At 36.7% G+C, this 15,690-nt stretch overlaps 1 protein-coding gene across 6 annotated transcripts in view; it reads right to left on the reverse strand.

Annotated features, from left to right (window-relative positions):
* exoc6b (exocyst complex component 6B) overlaps positions 1-15,690 on the reverse strand; it is a 608,337-nt gene that overhangs the window by 291,031 nt on the left and 301,616 nt on the right. For all 6 annotated transcript variants that reach the window (XR_005633442.1, XR_005633443.1, XM_039751926.1 and 3 more), the window contains exon 7: positions 10,101-10,274. Coding sequence is in view for 4 of the 6 variants with exons in the window: in XM_039751926.1 (XP_039607860.1) it covers positions 10,101-10,274 (174 nt within the window). In the remaining 2 variants the exon portion in view is untranslated. The remainder of the gene's footprint in view (positions 1-10,100; positions 10,275-15,690) is intronic.

A 15,690-nucleotide genomic window follows, 5' to 3' on the forward strand; every position in this document is an offset into this window, starting at 1 on the left:
AAATGTTCAAAACAAGATTAAAGAATCTTTTCTATTCACTTGCATTCCGTGACATTCAGTAATACTGATGGTTTCCTCATTGTGATTAAGTAACATTACTTCTATTAATTATTTATTTATAAGGGTGGAATGCCCTCTCAGGGTTGGGAGCGAGATCCTGCCCCAAGTGGAGGAGTTCAAGTATTTTGGGGTCTTGTTCACAAGTTAGGGAAGAATGGAGCGTGAGATCGACAGGCGGATCGGTGCGGCATCAGCAGTGATACGGGCTCTGCATCAGTCTGTCGTGGTGAAAAAGGAGCTGAGCCATAAGGCAAAGCTCTCAATATACCAGTCGATCTACGTGCCTACCCTCACCTATGGTCATGAGCTATGGGCAGCGTCCGAAAGAACGAGATTGCAAAAACAAGCGGCTGAAATGAGTTACCTCTGCAGGGTGTCTGGGCTTTCCCTTAAAGATAGGGTGAGAAGATCAGGCATCCGAGAGGGGCTTAGAGTAGAGCCACTGCTCCTCCGCATAGAGAGGAGTCAGATGTGGTGGCTCGGGCATCTGATCAGGATGCCACCCTGGCGAGGTGTTCCGGGCACGTCCAACCGGGAGGAGATCCCAGGGAAGACCCAGGACACGTTTGGAGGGACTATGTCTCCCGGCTGGCCTGGGAATGCCTCAGGATTCCCCCGGAGAAGCTAGAAGTAGCAGCTGGGGAGAGGGAAGTCTGGGCATCTCTGTTCAAGCTGCTGCCCCTGTGACCTGACCTCGGATAAGCAGAAGAGGATGGATGGATTTATTTATGTTCAATTATTTTATTACTATTTATATAATTCATGTTAATTGTATGTTTTCTTTTATTCTATTATTGTAAAGCACTTTGGCCACTGCATTCCTATGTTGTTTTAAATGTGCTATATAAGTAAATTTGACATTGACATATACATACATACACATACATATATACACACACATATACATACACATCTATACTAATAAAAGGCAAAGCCCTCACTGACTGACTCACTCACTCATCACTAATTCTCCAACTTCCCGTGTAGGTAGAAGGCTGAAATTTGGCAGGCTCATTCCTTACAGCTTACATACCAAAGTTAAGCTGGTTTCTTTTCGAAATTCTACGCGCAACAGTCATAACTGGAACCTACTTACGTACATACTGTATATACGGCCATAGCCTGCAGCTTGGTCGCCGTGACAGGCGGAGTTGCGTCCCCCATCATTACGCACGTAATTGAGTGCCTGCCCATATAAGGCCGTCCGTCAGCAGCAATCCAATAGATACACTGCCGCTAAATATTCGTGGGTGAAGGACTGTGCTTATGCACACGAAGATGAGATGGTCAAGGATAGACTAGTGTTTGGCACAAACTCAGCGAAAGTGCGAGAGAAACTTTTAAGTGCCGGGTCTGAGCTAACATTAAATAAAGCCATGGACATCCCAAGATCGCACGATATAGCACAAGCACAGATGAGAACCTTTGATGCATGTACTCCGAGCGGCTCATGTGAACTGACTTTGCAGGACTGGGAAAGGCAAACCCGTGCATGCAGTGTATGATGTCTCAGATAAAGAGGAAGACGAGCTGCTAATTGATGAACAACCCTCTGACGCTGAACAAGCCTTTGTAGACATATCAAAAGGAAAGCAAGGTGTAAAGCTTAAGTTTAAATTACGTTCATAGACACGCTGCTGCTAAATATTTGCAGGCAAAACCACAACTTAATACCGGGAATGCCTGTAAAACATCTTAGATTCACGAGTAACGATTTGGGTAGCGATCACTTCGATGAATGAAACCGGTTATCTTTACAACGGTTAACAATGAAGATGAGATGGTCAGGGATAGACTAGACAAACACGGAATGTAACTTGAACACAACACATCCTCCAAATATGAACCTGATTGAAAGAAATGATGATAATCAAATCCTTGATGACAGCAACACTCATAACAGTCACAAAACAATTACATTGACAATCATGTTACGTTATTTTTAAAATGTTTCCTTTTTTTTTTCATAACTTCTTTAACACACTACTTCTCCGCTGTGAAGCGCAGGTATTTTGCTAGTGTATATATGTGTATATATATATATATATATACACACACACATACACATATACTGTGGACTATGGCCGGCCAGTCATCCTGGCCAATACCCCCAGGCCGCCAGGTGGAGCTCTCCCTGCAGCATGGGGTGCCCCGACTGCCGGCAGGGAATTCTGGACATTGGAGTTTTTACCCACAGACCTGCTGGATACCACAGGGGCCCCTAGAGGATGCTGCAGGGAGGCCCAGAAAATCATATGTGCCCTATAACCTGTAAGTATGTCTTAGTCACAGCAACAGAGGAGATGATGTACTTCCGGGATGAAGAAGTGGAGCTTTTTTATCTGACCCGGAAGTGATAGGAAGTCACATGGTCTGAAGGATTCGAAACACTTCTGCGTCAGGCAATATAAAGGACTATGGGAAATCCCCAGACATCGAGCTGAGCTGGGTGGAAGGGTGGCAATGCGTCTGGGAGTGGTGGAGGATTAATGATGATTTTATTGTGGTGTATTTAATGTGTATTGTGGAGAGGAGGGTGCTTTGTGCACTATTTATTAATAATAAATAGGTTAATAAATAAATAACTTGGTGTCTGACATATTGTCTGAGGGTTCAAGAGGATAATAGCGCCCTCTATCTGTCACAATACACACACACACATTATATATATATATATATATATATATATATATATATATATATATATATATATATATATATCATAGAAACTGATATACAGTATCATTCACCAATGTTAGCACTTTCAGGAAAAAAACAATAAATAAATAAAGAGGTGTAACCTCTGGTGAATTGATTAAAATCACTTCCAGTTTCACCACCAGTGTCTACTTATCGGACTATTATTTTGTCCATCACAGTTGACACTCGCTGAAATTATAGTTATTTGTATGAACTTGGGTGTCTATTTAGTGCCGCTGTGTCTCAGGGAGTCTGCAGATACGTCATTGTAACTCTGATTTATACCTTTATTATCATATGAAGTTCAGGTCCAACCCTGATATGGTAAGATCTGTTCAGCCATTCATTCAGTAGTGATATGGTAAGATCTGTTCAGCCATTCATTCAGTAGTGGAGATTGGGGGGTCTCCACAGGCCTCATGTGCCATTAAATGCAATTCCTACTTTGCATTATACACATAGAAATTGCCTATGCTCTGCTGCAGCACTCACAAGTTTCAAGCTGCTTTTGGAATTGACATTAGCACAGGAATTATGTGTCCGGAGGTTCATGAAGTGGGTTTTCATGGCTGAGCAGCTGCACACAAGCTTAAGATAGCTACGTATAATTGCAAGCATTGACTGGAGTGGTCTAAAGTGGTCTTCTGTTACAAATCTGCGTGTTAAGTTAGACTCCCATCTGACATTTGAGGCACATGTCAAACACCTTTGTAAAATTGCATTCTTTCATCTCGAAACATAGCCAAACTCCGTCCTTACCTCTCCCCTCTGTGATGCTGAAAAACTGGTTCGTGCCTTTGTTTCATCCAGGCTAGATTATTATAATGTACTCCTCATCGGGATCCCCAGCAAAAGCCTTCAAAAGCTCCAATAAATTCAAAATAGTGCTTCAAAAATCCTGATGAGGGTGCGGAAATATGAACACATTTCACTAATCCTTCGGTCACTTCATTGGCTCCCTATCCACCTCTGTATCGAATACAAACTCTGTCTGCTCACTCACCAGTGTATCCATGGAAATGCTCCACAATATCTGAAGGAACTCCCAATACTACAATCCACTGCAAGAAACCTCCGTTTTGCAAATACCCACCGCCTTCGTCCCCCTGTGACCAAACTTCATACAATGGGTGATCGAGCCTTTGTAGCCGCTGCTCCACGGATCTGGAACGGCCTAAGAACACAGCAGACTGTGCGCTGTTTTAAAAAAACAGCTAAAGACTTTTCTATTAACAAAAGCATATTAACAAAAATGCTAAAACTATTGTTGTTTAATCTCTGTTTTTATCTTGCTTTGTCTTTGTTTAAACTTTTTATGTAGTACTTTGAGATTTACTGTTAATGTAAAGTGCCCTATAAATAAAATATATTATTATTTATTATTATAAAGCATGTAATCAAATGGAAAGGTGTTCTCTTGAGTGAGACCACTTTACTACTTGGCAGGTCTGATGGACATACGAGTGATGCCAGGAGAATGCTTGCTGTAAAGTTTGGTTGAGGAGGGATAATGGTCTTGGCGAGGCCTCTCTAATCAAATAAAATGTACGGTTAATGCTACAGCATTGAAAAAATGAAGACAATTTTGCGCTTCCAACATTGCAATGCCAGTTTGGGGAATGTCCCTTTTTGTTCCAGCATTACTGTGCTCCTGTGGCCTCTTTGCTAAAATAATGTTACAATTCTGGAATAATCAGTACACATCCTAAACAGGAAACCAAAGCCTAAGGGGAATGAAAACTCATTCTCATAAAGCGTAAGTTTCCTCTTTAAGATGTACGCCAATTATTCCCGAAATACATATTTAAATTATTGTAACAAAATAGCATGCAGTTTGCATATGGCTGAATAAATGCATTACCAAAACAAGTATAAGGAGATTTTTTTCTTTGTTTTTTCTCATCATTTGCTTTTGTGTAGAATTGGCCACTATTGGCTTCTCTTGTATCAATCATTTTTCCCTCCATACTGCATGAAAATTAGATTTTATTTTCTTGGGACACCACTACAATCTTCATGGGGTAAATAACATACAAAGAAAATATTTTTGGGTGTTTTTTTTTATATCTCTTACAATACAATGACATCTTAAGCACCATGGTCAGGCATAGTGAGTCAAGGTAACTCATCATAAAATTAAAAATATGGTGCATCTAACACCGTCCCACTAAATAAATAAATTCTTTAGCACATCTTGTTTAACATACATGCCTAAGATAACATGTTAGAAATGTTTAATGTCTAATAGTGCTGTTGGATAAGCAAAGCATAAAATGTGAAAAGTCTGTTCTTGTATAAAAATGTTCAAAAGTGCATGAAACAACATAAAGTACCTTAATAGAGTAACTAGTATACTGAGTCAATCATAAGGCAGCCTTTGTTGTAAGAAATGGAATTAATGGATTCCTGATTCTCTGAACAAGGCTATACAGAAGTGCAAAAAGAAAGTGTGACCTCTTGAACCCAGGAGGAAGGTGGGAAAAATAAATAAATAAATAAATAAATAAATAAATAAATAAATGTGATTCCTGAACTTTACTGCCCTCGGCAGCTGCACTTGTAGATGGGGAAAGTCGTCAGACGGGCTGCTGCCTGCATTTAAGATTGGACAGATTAGAATGACGCTTCAGAAAGCAAATGGAAAACCTCTCCCCATTATCAGACACATCTTGACTTTTTTCCAAGAAAAGAATTGGCCCCCTGTTTAAATGGATGCACTTGTGGAGGGTAATGACAATCGTCTGACTACCTTCCTTGAGCTCTGTGAAACACCATCCTGTAATGTTTTCCCCTCTGCCCACCACAAATTAAGTTACAGCAGTTTATTTTTTATTATTTCTAAACATTTTCATGTTGACTGAAAAACACGGGAACAAATCAAGTTTTATCTATTGGAAAAAATCAAGTCAATGCAATCAACTGCTGTTTAATTGCACTAAATGGCTGAAAATTATCCTGTAAAACAAAAGCAGTATCTTAGTGTTACAGACTGAAGTACAATACTTAGATACTTGGTACTAAATACAAATTCCTTTGGCAGCAAATAACCACTTCAGCAATTACCAAAGAAGTAACATATTACAAAAGTGAAGAAAATTTTTGATTTGATTTACAAGTTATCTTTCACACACTTGTCTATTGTTAAACAAAAAGTAATACGTATTCAGACTGAAAAGGTGACATGTTTTACAATAATAAAACAGGCTACTAGATACAAGATTTGAGAGTTTTATTCGTCACATACAGTCATACAGGTACAGTTGTGCTTGATATGTAATCAAATATGTAATATTTGATAATTTTCCTCAATAAATAAATGACCAAGTATAATATTTTTAGTCTCATTTGTTTACCTGGTTTCTCTTTATCTACTTTTAGGACTAGAGTGAAAATCTGATGATGGTTTAGGTCAAATTTATACAGAAATATAGAAAATTCTAAAGGGTTCAAAAACTTTCAAGCACAACTGTATAATGTACAGTGAAAATAATCTAAACTGAATCTCCAAGACGGCCTACTCTTAGCACTTTTATTAATGCCAGGAAACAGCACTCACTTGTAAGGAGATCTTTTAGGAAAGTGAACACCAGGAAGTAGCAGGTCCAGATGTCATTCCAAGACATATTTTAAATATCTGTGCCACTCAGTTTGCACCAATGTTCACAGTAATATTTAATCTTTCCTTAACATAGTCTGTCATAGCAACATACTTCAAAATATCCATTGTCCCTGTTCCCAAGAAATCACATCCAACCGCCTGAATCACTACAATCCTGTTGCACTAATATGTGCTTCACTACCTGAAGACCTATATCGAATACAATTTGCATATCACTCCAGTAGATCCATATATGTACAGTTACTTTGATCCTAGCTGTCAACCTGGACAACAGCAGCGGAAATTGCAAACTACAGTTCAACATTTAACACAATAAACTTTTCTAAGTTCTTCACCAAGCTCAGGGACCTGAGTTTTGACAATTCACTGTGCAGCTGGAGTTTTTAAAATAGTAGTTGATTCTGGACTTTGGGAGAGAACAGCTAAGGGAGTACCACTCTCTCATAATTAAGTATCCTGACAGGAAGTATTACCATCTGCTTTGGAAACACCACACACCAAGAATACAAAGTGAAGTCAGCTGAATACATCACTAGGTGTGCACTCTCTAACTTCCAGGACATCTACATTAAGTTATGTCAGACTAGGACAAAGAAATTCTGTAGTGATATCGGACATCCCAGAAAAGGCCTCTACTCTGTGCTGCGATCTGGGAAATACAACTGCTACATGAAAACAACTTCAGAGTGACAGAGAAGGAGCTTTTTCCAAAAAGTCCATCCATATCCTAAATAAGGACAATGCTTAAAGTCTCAACACACTGAAGCTAACGTTTACAATGACTGAACTTCGCCATAAGAAGTATTTTATCCTACACACACTTACACATATTTTTACTTCTAATGTGTTTAATAACTTGGACATGTCATGTGTATGTATGCTTTATTATTTTTTTATTTAAATATATTTTTACAGTAATTTTTTAAATGCACACTACTGCTGCCACTGTATATATTGATATCTACAGAGGTGTATACTTGTTTCTTTTATATATTCTTCACTCTAAAGCACAGCCTTAGAGTTTAGCAACTAAGCATTTAACTTTTAACTTTTTTTTTGATCCAAAGACAATTATTTTATTACATAAGTGTGAGAATAATTACATTTTGTGCGGTCATACATTATGCTGTATTAGTCCATACATATGGAAAACTTTTTAATATGCAGAGAAAGGTAATGAAAGTCTTCAACACTGAAACTCTTAATGAAGATATAGGAAGGAATACTTCAAACAAAACTACAAAAATAAATGCAAAAATTAAATAAATGTATTGTGGAATGTAACAACAAAAGAAAAACAAATGATATGCGATCATAACTAATTAAATGTATAAAGAAATATGTTTTGCTGATTTCTTTATATATTTAGCCATTCATTTATTTATGTTAGTGACATAGTACACAACATGAAATATGGCATGAAATTAAAACTGTCATTTTCACCCTTCAAAGCAGATAGGGTGGGATGTAGCAAGTGTTGCTTTTCATTGGTATCAAGTACTATGAATCAACAATAGAGTGTGAATAAATCTTTGGCAATAAAGTGTTATATATCAGTTGCAGACCCCTGAGAGGATGATGAATTCAGTCGTTCATGCATTACTACAGGGGCATGCAAAAGTCTGGGCACCCTTGCTTAAAATGTCCGTTACTGTGAATAGCTAAGTAAGCAGAAAATGAACTGGAAGACCAAAACAAATTCTGAAAGATTTGCTCATTGGAATGCTCAAAAGGCAAATAAAACCCTAATTTGACTGCAGAAGACCTCCAGGAAGATTTTGCACACTCTGGAGTGGTGGTGGTGCACATTTCTACTGTACAGTGACACCTGAACAAATAAGACCTTCATGGTGGAGTCAGCAGAAGGAAACCTTTCCTGCAACCTAGTCACAAAATTCAGTGCCTGAAGTTTGCAAATGAACATCTAAACACACCTGATATATTTTAGAAATAAGTCCTGTGGACTGATGAGTTGAAATAGAACTTTATGGCAATAATGTGCAAAGATAAGTTTGGAGAAAAAAGGGTGCTGACTTCCAGGAAAAGAAAACCTCTCCAACTACTAAGCAAAGACATAGATCAATCAAGCTTTGGGCTTGTATTACAGCCAGTGGCACTGGGAACATGTCATTGGTAGAAGGAATAATGGATACAAATAAATACTATCAATTTCTAGAAGCAAACATCACACCATCTGTGTAAAAGTTGAAGTTAAAGGGGATGGATCCTACTACAAGATAATGATCTGAAACACACCTCAAAATCTACAATGGGATACCTCAAGAGGCACAAGATGACAGTTTTGCCATGACACTTCACAGTCCCTCGACCTAAACATCACTGAAAATCTGCAAAGATAGATCTCAAAAGAGCAGTACATGCAAGACAACCTAAGAATCTTGGTGAATTAGAAGCCTTTTGCAAGGACAAATGGGTGAAAATACCCCTAGTAAGAACTGAAAGACTCTAAGCTGGCTATAAAAAGCGTGAAAAAAGCTGGCTATAACAAGCTGTGATATTTGCCAAAGGGGGTGTTACTAAGTACTGACCAGGTTGGGTGCCCAAACGTATGCTTTTCAGTTTTTGCAATTTGTGCCTATGAAAGATGGAAATAAAAATGTAATCTTACTGAAAATATTAAAGAAATGTGTCATCATTAACTTTATGCCTTTTGGTAATCAGTTCTTCTTCTGTTTATATAGCTATTTATAGTAAAGGACATTTTAAGCTAGGGTGCCCAAAGATTTGCATGCCACTGTATATAGCTTCTTTGTGCAATAATTCTGGCGAATGTTTTCATGCCCTAAAGTTCACCATAGACGTACAAAGTCATAAGTTTGACAATGTATTTTGCTTGGCTTGGAAATCACATGCCTCATGGGTATGTGCAAAATGGCAGCTACAAGTGACCTCTCTGCCAGTGGTTTACAATTTAAAGTACAAGTGATCTCACAGCCAATGGTTTACAAATTTAAAAACAGTACTGGCTAGAACCCACCTCTCAGCTTTAACTTATGAAAATGACAGTTCTAATTTCAAACCATATTTCATGTTGGTTGTAGTGTCATGAAATAAATACACATAAGGAAATAAGCAACAAAAACAAATGTAATGACCTATTTAATTATTTATGCTTACATATTATGTTTTAATTAATTTTCACATTCTACAACACATTTATTTGCTTACTTACTAATTTAATTTTTTCCTACAATGTTTCTTCATACAGATATGCTGTAAATAGAAGCTTTGAATAGAAAATACCATTTACTAATGTAATAATTACTTTCACCATATGCAGATCACATTTACCTCTACTAATAAAACCTAATAATCTATGTTACCATTTACTAATATTAACTATTATTATGTGCAAATCACATTTACTTCTTCTACTAACTATTAATATATCTTAAAACAGATGTACTTGTGATTTTAACCATTAGATAATTAGCATCTACTTGCCTTTAATCAGGAAAAAACATATTCCATTATTAACATTACATTCTCAAACTTATTTAATCCAAGCCATGTTTGTGTCATTTATAACAAAAGATACTTAAAGGGTCTTAATACCTGTGTATTAGTTTCAACACAAATTTTAAAAATGATTTAATTTTCACATATGTAGTTTAGCTGTTAATATTTGCTGAACGAAAGGCAAGTATTCATCTTCCAGGAAGAAACTTTAAGTTACGGGTAATTAAGAAGTATGACATACCTCTTCTTCCTCCTCCTCATCTTCTACATCAAGTATTCCAGAGTCTTTTTCAGACATGGGGCTTGTGTTATCACTCTCCAGCTCTGTAACTGGTGCTGTTTCTTTCTTTGCTCGCCTGCTGCCTGCCCTCTGCTGATGGGAGAGGGCAGTGTCCATGGTTCTTAACTGCTGGGCCTGAAATGCAAAAAGGTAAACTTGTCTCCTATATATTAAAAAACATAGAGCAAAACAAATTTAAATGGCTCTTAATGTATACCACTTTACTCAAACTACATGTTTTTAAAAGAAAAGAAACTCTCAAAGGGTACATCCAGTTGCTATATGTAATTAGTTTGTCAAATGTGTGTCTCACTATTAGTGTAAATTATGTTAATAACTGCTTATAACAAACAGGTTGTATGGAGCTGTAAAGTAGGGCTGTGGGATGTCTTGTCTTTTCAAAATATCAATGGTTTCTATATCATGGTGAGGCATGTATTTGGAGACATTTTTGTGGATTACGAATAATTAGCTGCTCTAACCATATACCGCTGAAGGCATCAACATGGGGCAGTGGAAGAATTATGCGCAGGCATTTTAGCTTAGGAGGGAGAAGTTAGTTTTATTGTCTCAAAGACTGCTGTAACTGAGCACACGTACCAGTGTTTAGTAATGTTATTACAATGATTCAAAGATGATTCTTTCTAAGTTCACTGAAATTTGCCACAGATATCAATGTAATATTTGCATGAAACTATAAAATGAGATCTGCCTCATAAAAAGGATTGAAATAAATGTTTGCTAATAGCAAACTATAAGTTACTAATTACTTTTACTCTCTCGAACGCAGGATCCACAGTTGTTCTATTAATATCTTCTGCTGAACAAAATAAAAAAAACATGCAACTGAGTATGTGTTACAGAAAAAAAATCGCCATGGCTTGACTGTAGTGCATATTTTGCCTTTTATTTTCCTGCATGTAAATGACATTCCACAAAAAGCACATAGCGCTGAGTGTTGATTGGTATTGTGAGCTTGCAATGTACAATGTGCATGCAGAAGGACAATGGTACTGGCTTAATACTAGGGTGAGAAAATATAATGAACAATGTGATATTAATTTTATAGTCACACAGTTGGACTCACATTTGTATCTTCTTTTCTTCCAGAATATAACATTTATACTTTAAGACTGCATTTGTAAAGTATTATAAATGTTAAACAAAATAACATGGGGAAACTGGAAACTTTTTCATAAATTGCACGTTCAAATGAATATTGTACCTTACTGTCCTGCAATCTTTTTTGCTTTTTGCCTTTTCACAAGAATTGCTTCTTAGGCTGAAGACACCCTACAACAGCATTTGAAACTTGCACTCACATGAATTTGCATGACCGGGTTTACATCTTGCCTGAAGAAGGGGCCCAAGTTGCCTCAAATGCTTGCATATTGTAATATTTTTAGTTAGACAATAAAAAGTGTTACTTTGCTTGACTTCTCATTACAACCATAATGGCTAACATAGTACAACACCCTAGTGCTACATAACCTGGTTTAAAAGTCGCAATATAAGTAGGACAGAAAACAAAGAGAAAAATACGGCAGAGTGTCCCATAAGGAAAAATAGTTATATGGCAAAGGTCATGTTCAGTCTCAGCCAAATAAGGTAAAGACCGACAATACAGACATAATATACATAGTTTTTATATACTCATTTCATCTTTCTTGTAATTTTTATTTTATTTGTACATTCCATTAGCATTAATATGTTATAACTCTTGTTTCATTTACTATAGTACATTTTATTAAAATGTAAACCTTTTTACAGAAGAGGTACATAAATAAAGTCAGTCAATTTTTTGTTTTTTTTAATTGCAGAAATTATTTTTAATAAGTCAAGGCACTTAAATTTGGACTGACATATTGAGTTGGCCAAGAAAAAAATGGGTCAACTGGTAACAAAGACAGGCCATAGCACCCAAAATGCATTACTGGAAAAGCTATGTTTATAAAATGGATCAATGAATATGCAACTTGCAGTCTCAGCGCTCCATATAAGAACTGCTACTGCTGAAGACTGTGGTTAGGGATGATGGTGGCTGTCCATTCATTTAATATGCACTATGATATTCAACTAGAATCAAGGAAGCATAATTATTCATAGCCAAAAGCTGCTGCACATTTATAAAAGAAAGCTATATGAGGAGGAACCTAATATAATACATTACTACTTTATTATTACCTGCTGTTATTTGGCATTCAGTAGGCTACAACTTTAAGCTTACTATGTTAAATTAGAAAATACACTCTATTTACAAAAGGCAAACATTTTCAGGAAAAAAAAATAACAGTATACACAGGACATTAGTATATACCTAATAAAGATACAAAGATTTACTTTGTTACCCAGATTATCCAGTTATTTATATTTAAAAATTAGTGAAAACACACAACATTTAGGAAACTAAATTAAAGACATTGAACAATCTCACCCCTCACTAAAAACTTCTAAAAGGGGCAGAATGTGCTGAATGATGAAAATGAAAAATGTGTTTCAGTTAACATTAAAGAGACTATTGCACTGTTACAAAAGGAACAAACAAAAGTGCACACAACCTCATTAGACTAGATAAGCTGGCAACAGTCGACAGCACATATCTACAGTGGTGTGAAAAACAATTTGCCCCCTCCTGATTTCTTATTCTTTTGCATGTTTGTCACACAAAATGTTTCTGATCATCAAACACATTTAACCATTAGTTAAATATAACACAAGTAAACACAAAATGCAGGTTTTAAATGATGGTTTTTATTATTTAGGGAGAAAAAAACCCAAACCTACATGGCCCTGTGTGAAAAAGTAATTGCCCCCTTGATAAAAAATAACCTAACTGTGGTGTATCACACCAGAGTTCAATTTCCGTAGCCACCCCCAGGCCTGATTACTGCCACACCTGTTTCAATAAAGAAATCACTTAAATAGGAGCTGCCTGACACAGAGAAGTAGACCAAAAGCACCTCAAAAGCTAGACATCATGCCAAGATCCAAAGAAATTCAGGAACAAATGAGAACAGAAGTAATTGAGATCTATCAGTCTGGTAAAGGTTATAAAGCCATTTCTAAAGCTTTGGGACTCCAGCGAACCACAGTGAGAGCCATTATCCACAAATGGCAAAAACATGGAACAGTGGTGAACCTTCCCAGGAGTGGCCGGCCGACCAAAATTACCCCAAGAGCGCAGAGACGACTCATCCAAGAGGTCACAAAAGACCCCAGGTCAACGTCTAAAGAACTGCAGGCCTCACTTGCCTCAATTAAGGTCAGTGTTCACGACTCCATCATAAGAAAGAGACTGAGCAAAAACGGCCTGCATGGCAGATTTCCAAGACGCAAACCACTGTTAAGCAAAAAGAACATTAGGGCTCGTCTCATTTTTGCTAAGAAACATCTCAATGATTGCCAAGACTTTTGGGAAAATACCTTGTGGGCTGATGAGACAAAAGTTGAACTTTTTGGAAGGCAAATGTCCCGTTACATCTGGCGTAAAAGGAACACAGCATTTCAGAAAAAGAACATCATACCAACAGTAAAATATGCTGATGGTAAGTGTGATGGTCTGGGGTTGTTTTGGTGTTTCAGGACCTGGAAGGCTTGTTGTGATAGATGGAACCATAAATTCTACTGTCTACCAAAAAATCCTGAAGGAGAATGTCCGGCCATCTGTTCGTCAACTCAAGCTGAAGCGATCTTGACTGCTGCAACAGGACAATGACCCAAAACACACCAGCAAATCCACCTCTGAATGGCTGAAGAAAAACAAAATGAAGACTTTGGAGTGGCCTAGTCAAAGTCCTGACCTGAATCCAATTGAGATGCTATGGCATGACCTTAAAAAGGCGGTTCATGCTAGAAAACCCTCAAATAAAGCTGAATTACAACAATTCTGCAAAGATAGGTGGGCCAAAATTTCTCCAGAGCACTGTAAAAGACTCATTGCAAGTTATCGCAAACGCTTGATTGCAGTTATTGCTGCTAAGGGTGGCCCAACCAGTTATTAGGTTCAGGGGCAATTACTTTTTCACACAGGGCCATGTAGGTTTGGATTTTTTTTCTCCCCAAATAATAAAAAACATCATTTAAAAACTGCATTTTGTGTTTACTTGTGTTATATTTGACTAATGGTTAAATGTGTTTGATGATCAGAAACATTTTGTGTGACAAACATGCAAAAGAATAAGAAATCAGGAAGGGGGCAAATAGTTTTTCACACCACTGTAAGTCTGGAAAGTTTGTAGCTAGTGGAATTGGTCACATGGATCAAGTAGTCTGAAGAAAGATATAGACTTCAAACTAATTTAATATGCTGATAGTTTTCAGAATGAAACATGCATTTTAGAATGATATTTAATACATAAAAACCTAGTTCTTTGGTCAAGATGTAATTTAACTCCAGTAATTAATGGTTCATTCAAAGTTGTTGATTTCTATAGTAGTATATTTAACCTATCAAAAGTTATTAAAATACTTTATTGCTAAGGTCAGAAGATCAGACTTATAGATGTTCACACATTTTGTATAATTAATTATCAATGTTATAGTTTTGATTGATAAAGACTGATATGCTTTACAATTTCTTATATACTTCATTCACATTTGGAGCACATACAGATTAAGTGATAAGCTGACAATAAAGTAAGATTGTTAGTAGCAACACCGTATGGAACACCATGGACAAGTTTCCTCAAATAAGCCATAAATACATTCTTTGAATCTGCTTATTCCATCTATAAGACAGGAGGCATCTAGTAAAAATTCTGCCACCATCATAAGTCACTTAAGAATCAAGTTGGAGTGAGATGCCTCTTCATCACAGAACATAACTTATACAGTGCCAATTTAGAAACACTAATTACATGGAGTGAGTCACTGGAATCCATGGAGAAAAACTCACATAATGAAACTATGAAAACCTTACACTGACTTCAAACTAAAAATCAAGCACATTTACAGAGCTAACAACAATATGAAATAAATCACTCACAGTCAAACCAAGAATATCTAATGAGCACTACAAATGATAAATCACCAAATATCTCATAAACTGTATTTCAAATTGAAAACTAAATGCCTAACTGTAATGCACAGAGAGCCTGCTAATCCAATGTGTTAACAGACTGGCACCCTAGGCATGGGTGTTTATTAACTTGTGTCCTGTGCTACACTTTTTTTCTGCATTTATTTAATTCTGTTGTAGTAATTTTCAATAGCCCATCTTAAAAGGACAAGTATCTGTGTACCCATATCCGACTGTTATGCCTTTTTTATATGCCATTTAGTATATTAGTCATAAAAGCACCATAAAAGTGGTGCTAGTGTTTATGAAATGCCACTTGTTGGAATGAAAAATGCAATGCATTTCATTACTACATACATTACAAAATACATTCCAATAGATGCTGCATTGCAAATGTTAATCTTGAACACATCCAAAAGAAAGTAATGACTGGACAAAATAAGACAGCTTATCCACCTTAATAAAAGGTCAAGTGTGTGTGTCTGTGTAATTGTGTATGTCCAAGTGACTATCTTGTACCCAATCAAGTGACAT

This window comes from Polypterus senegalus, chromosome 4 (genome assembly GCF_016835505.1).
Source record: "Polypterus senegalus isolate Bchr_013 chromosome 4, ASM1683550v1, whole genome shotgun sequence".
Taxonomy (NCBI): Eukaryota; Metazoa; Chordata; class Cladistia; order Polypteriformes; family Polypteridae; genus Polypterus; species Polypterus senegalus.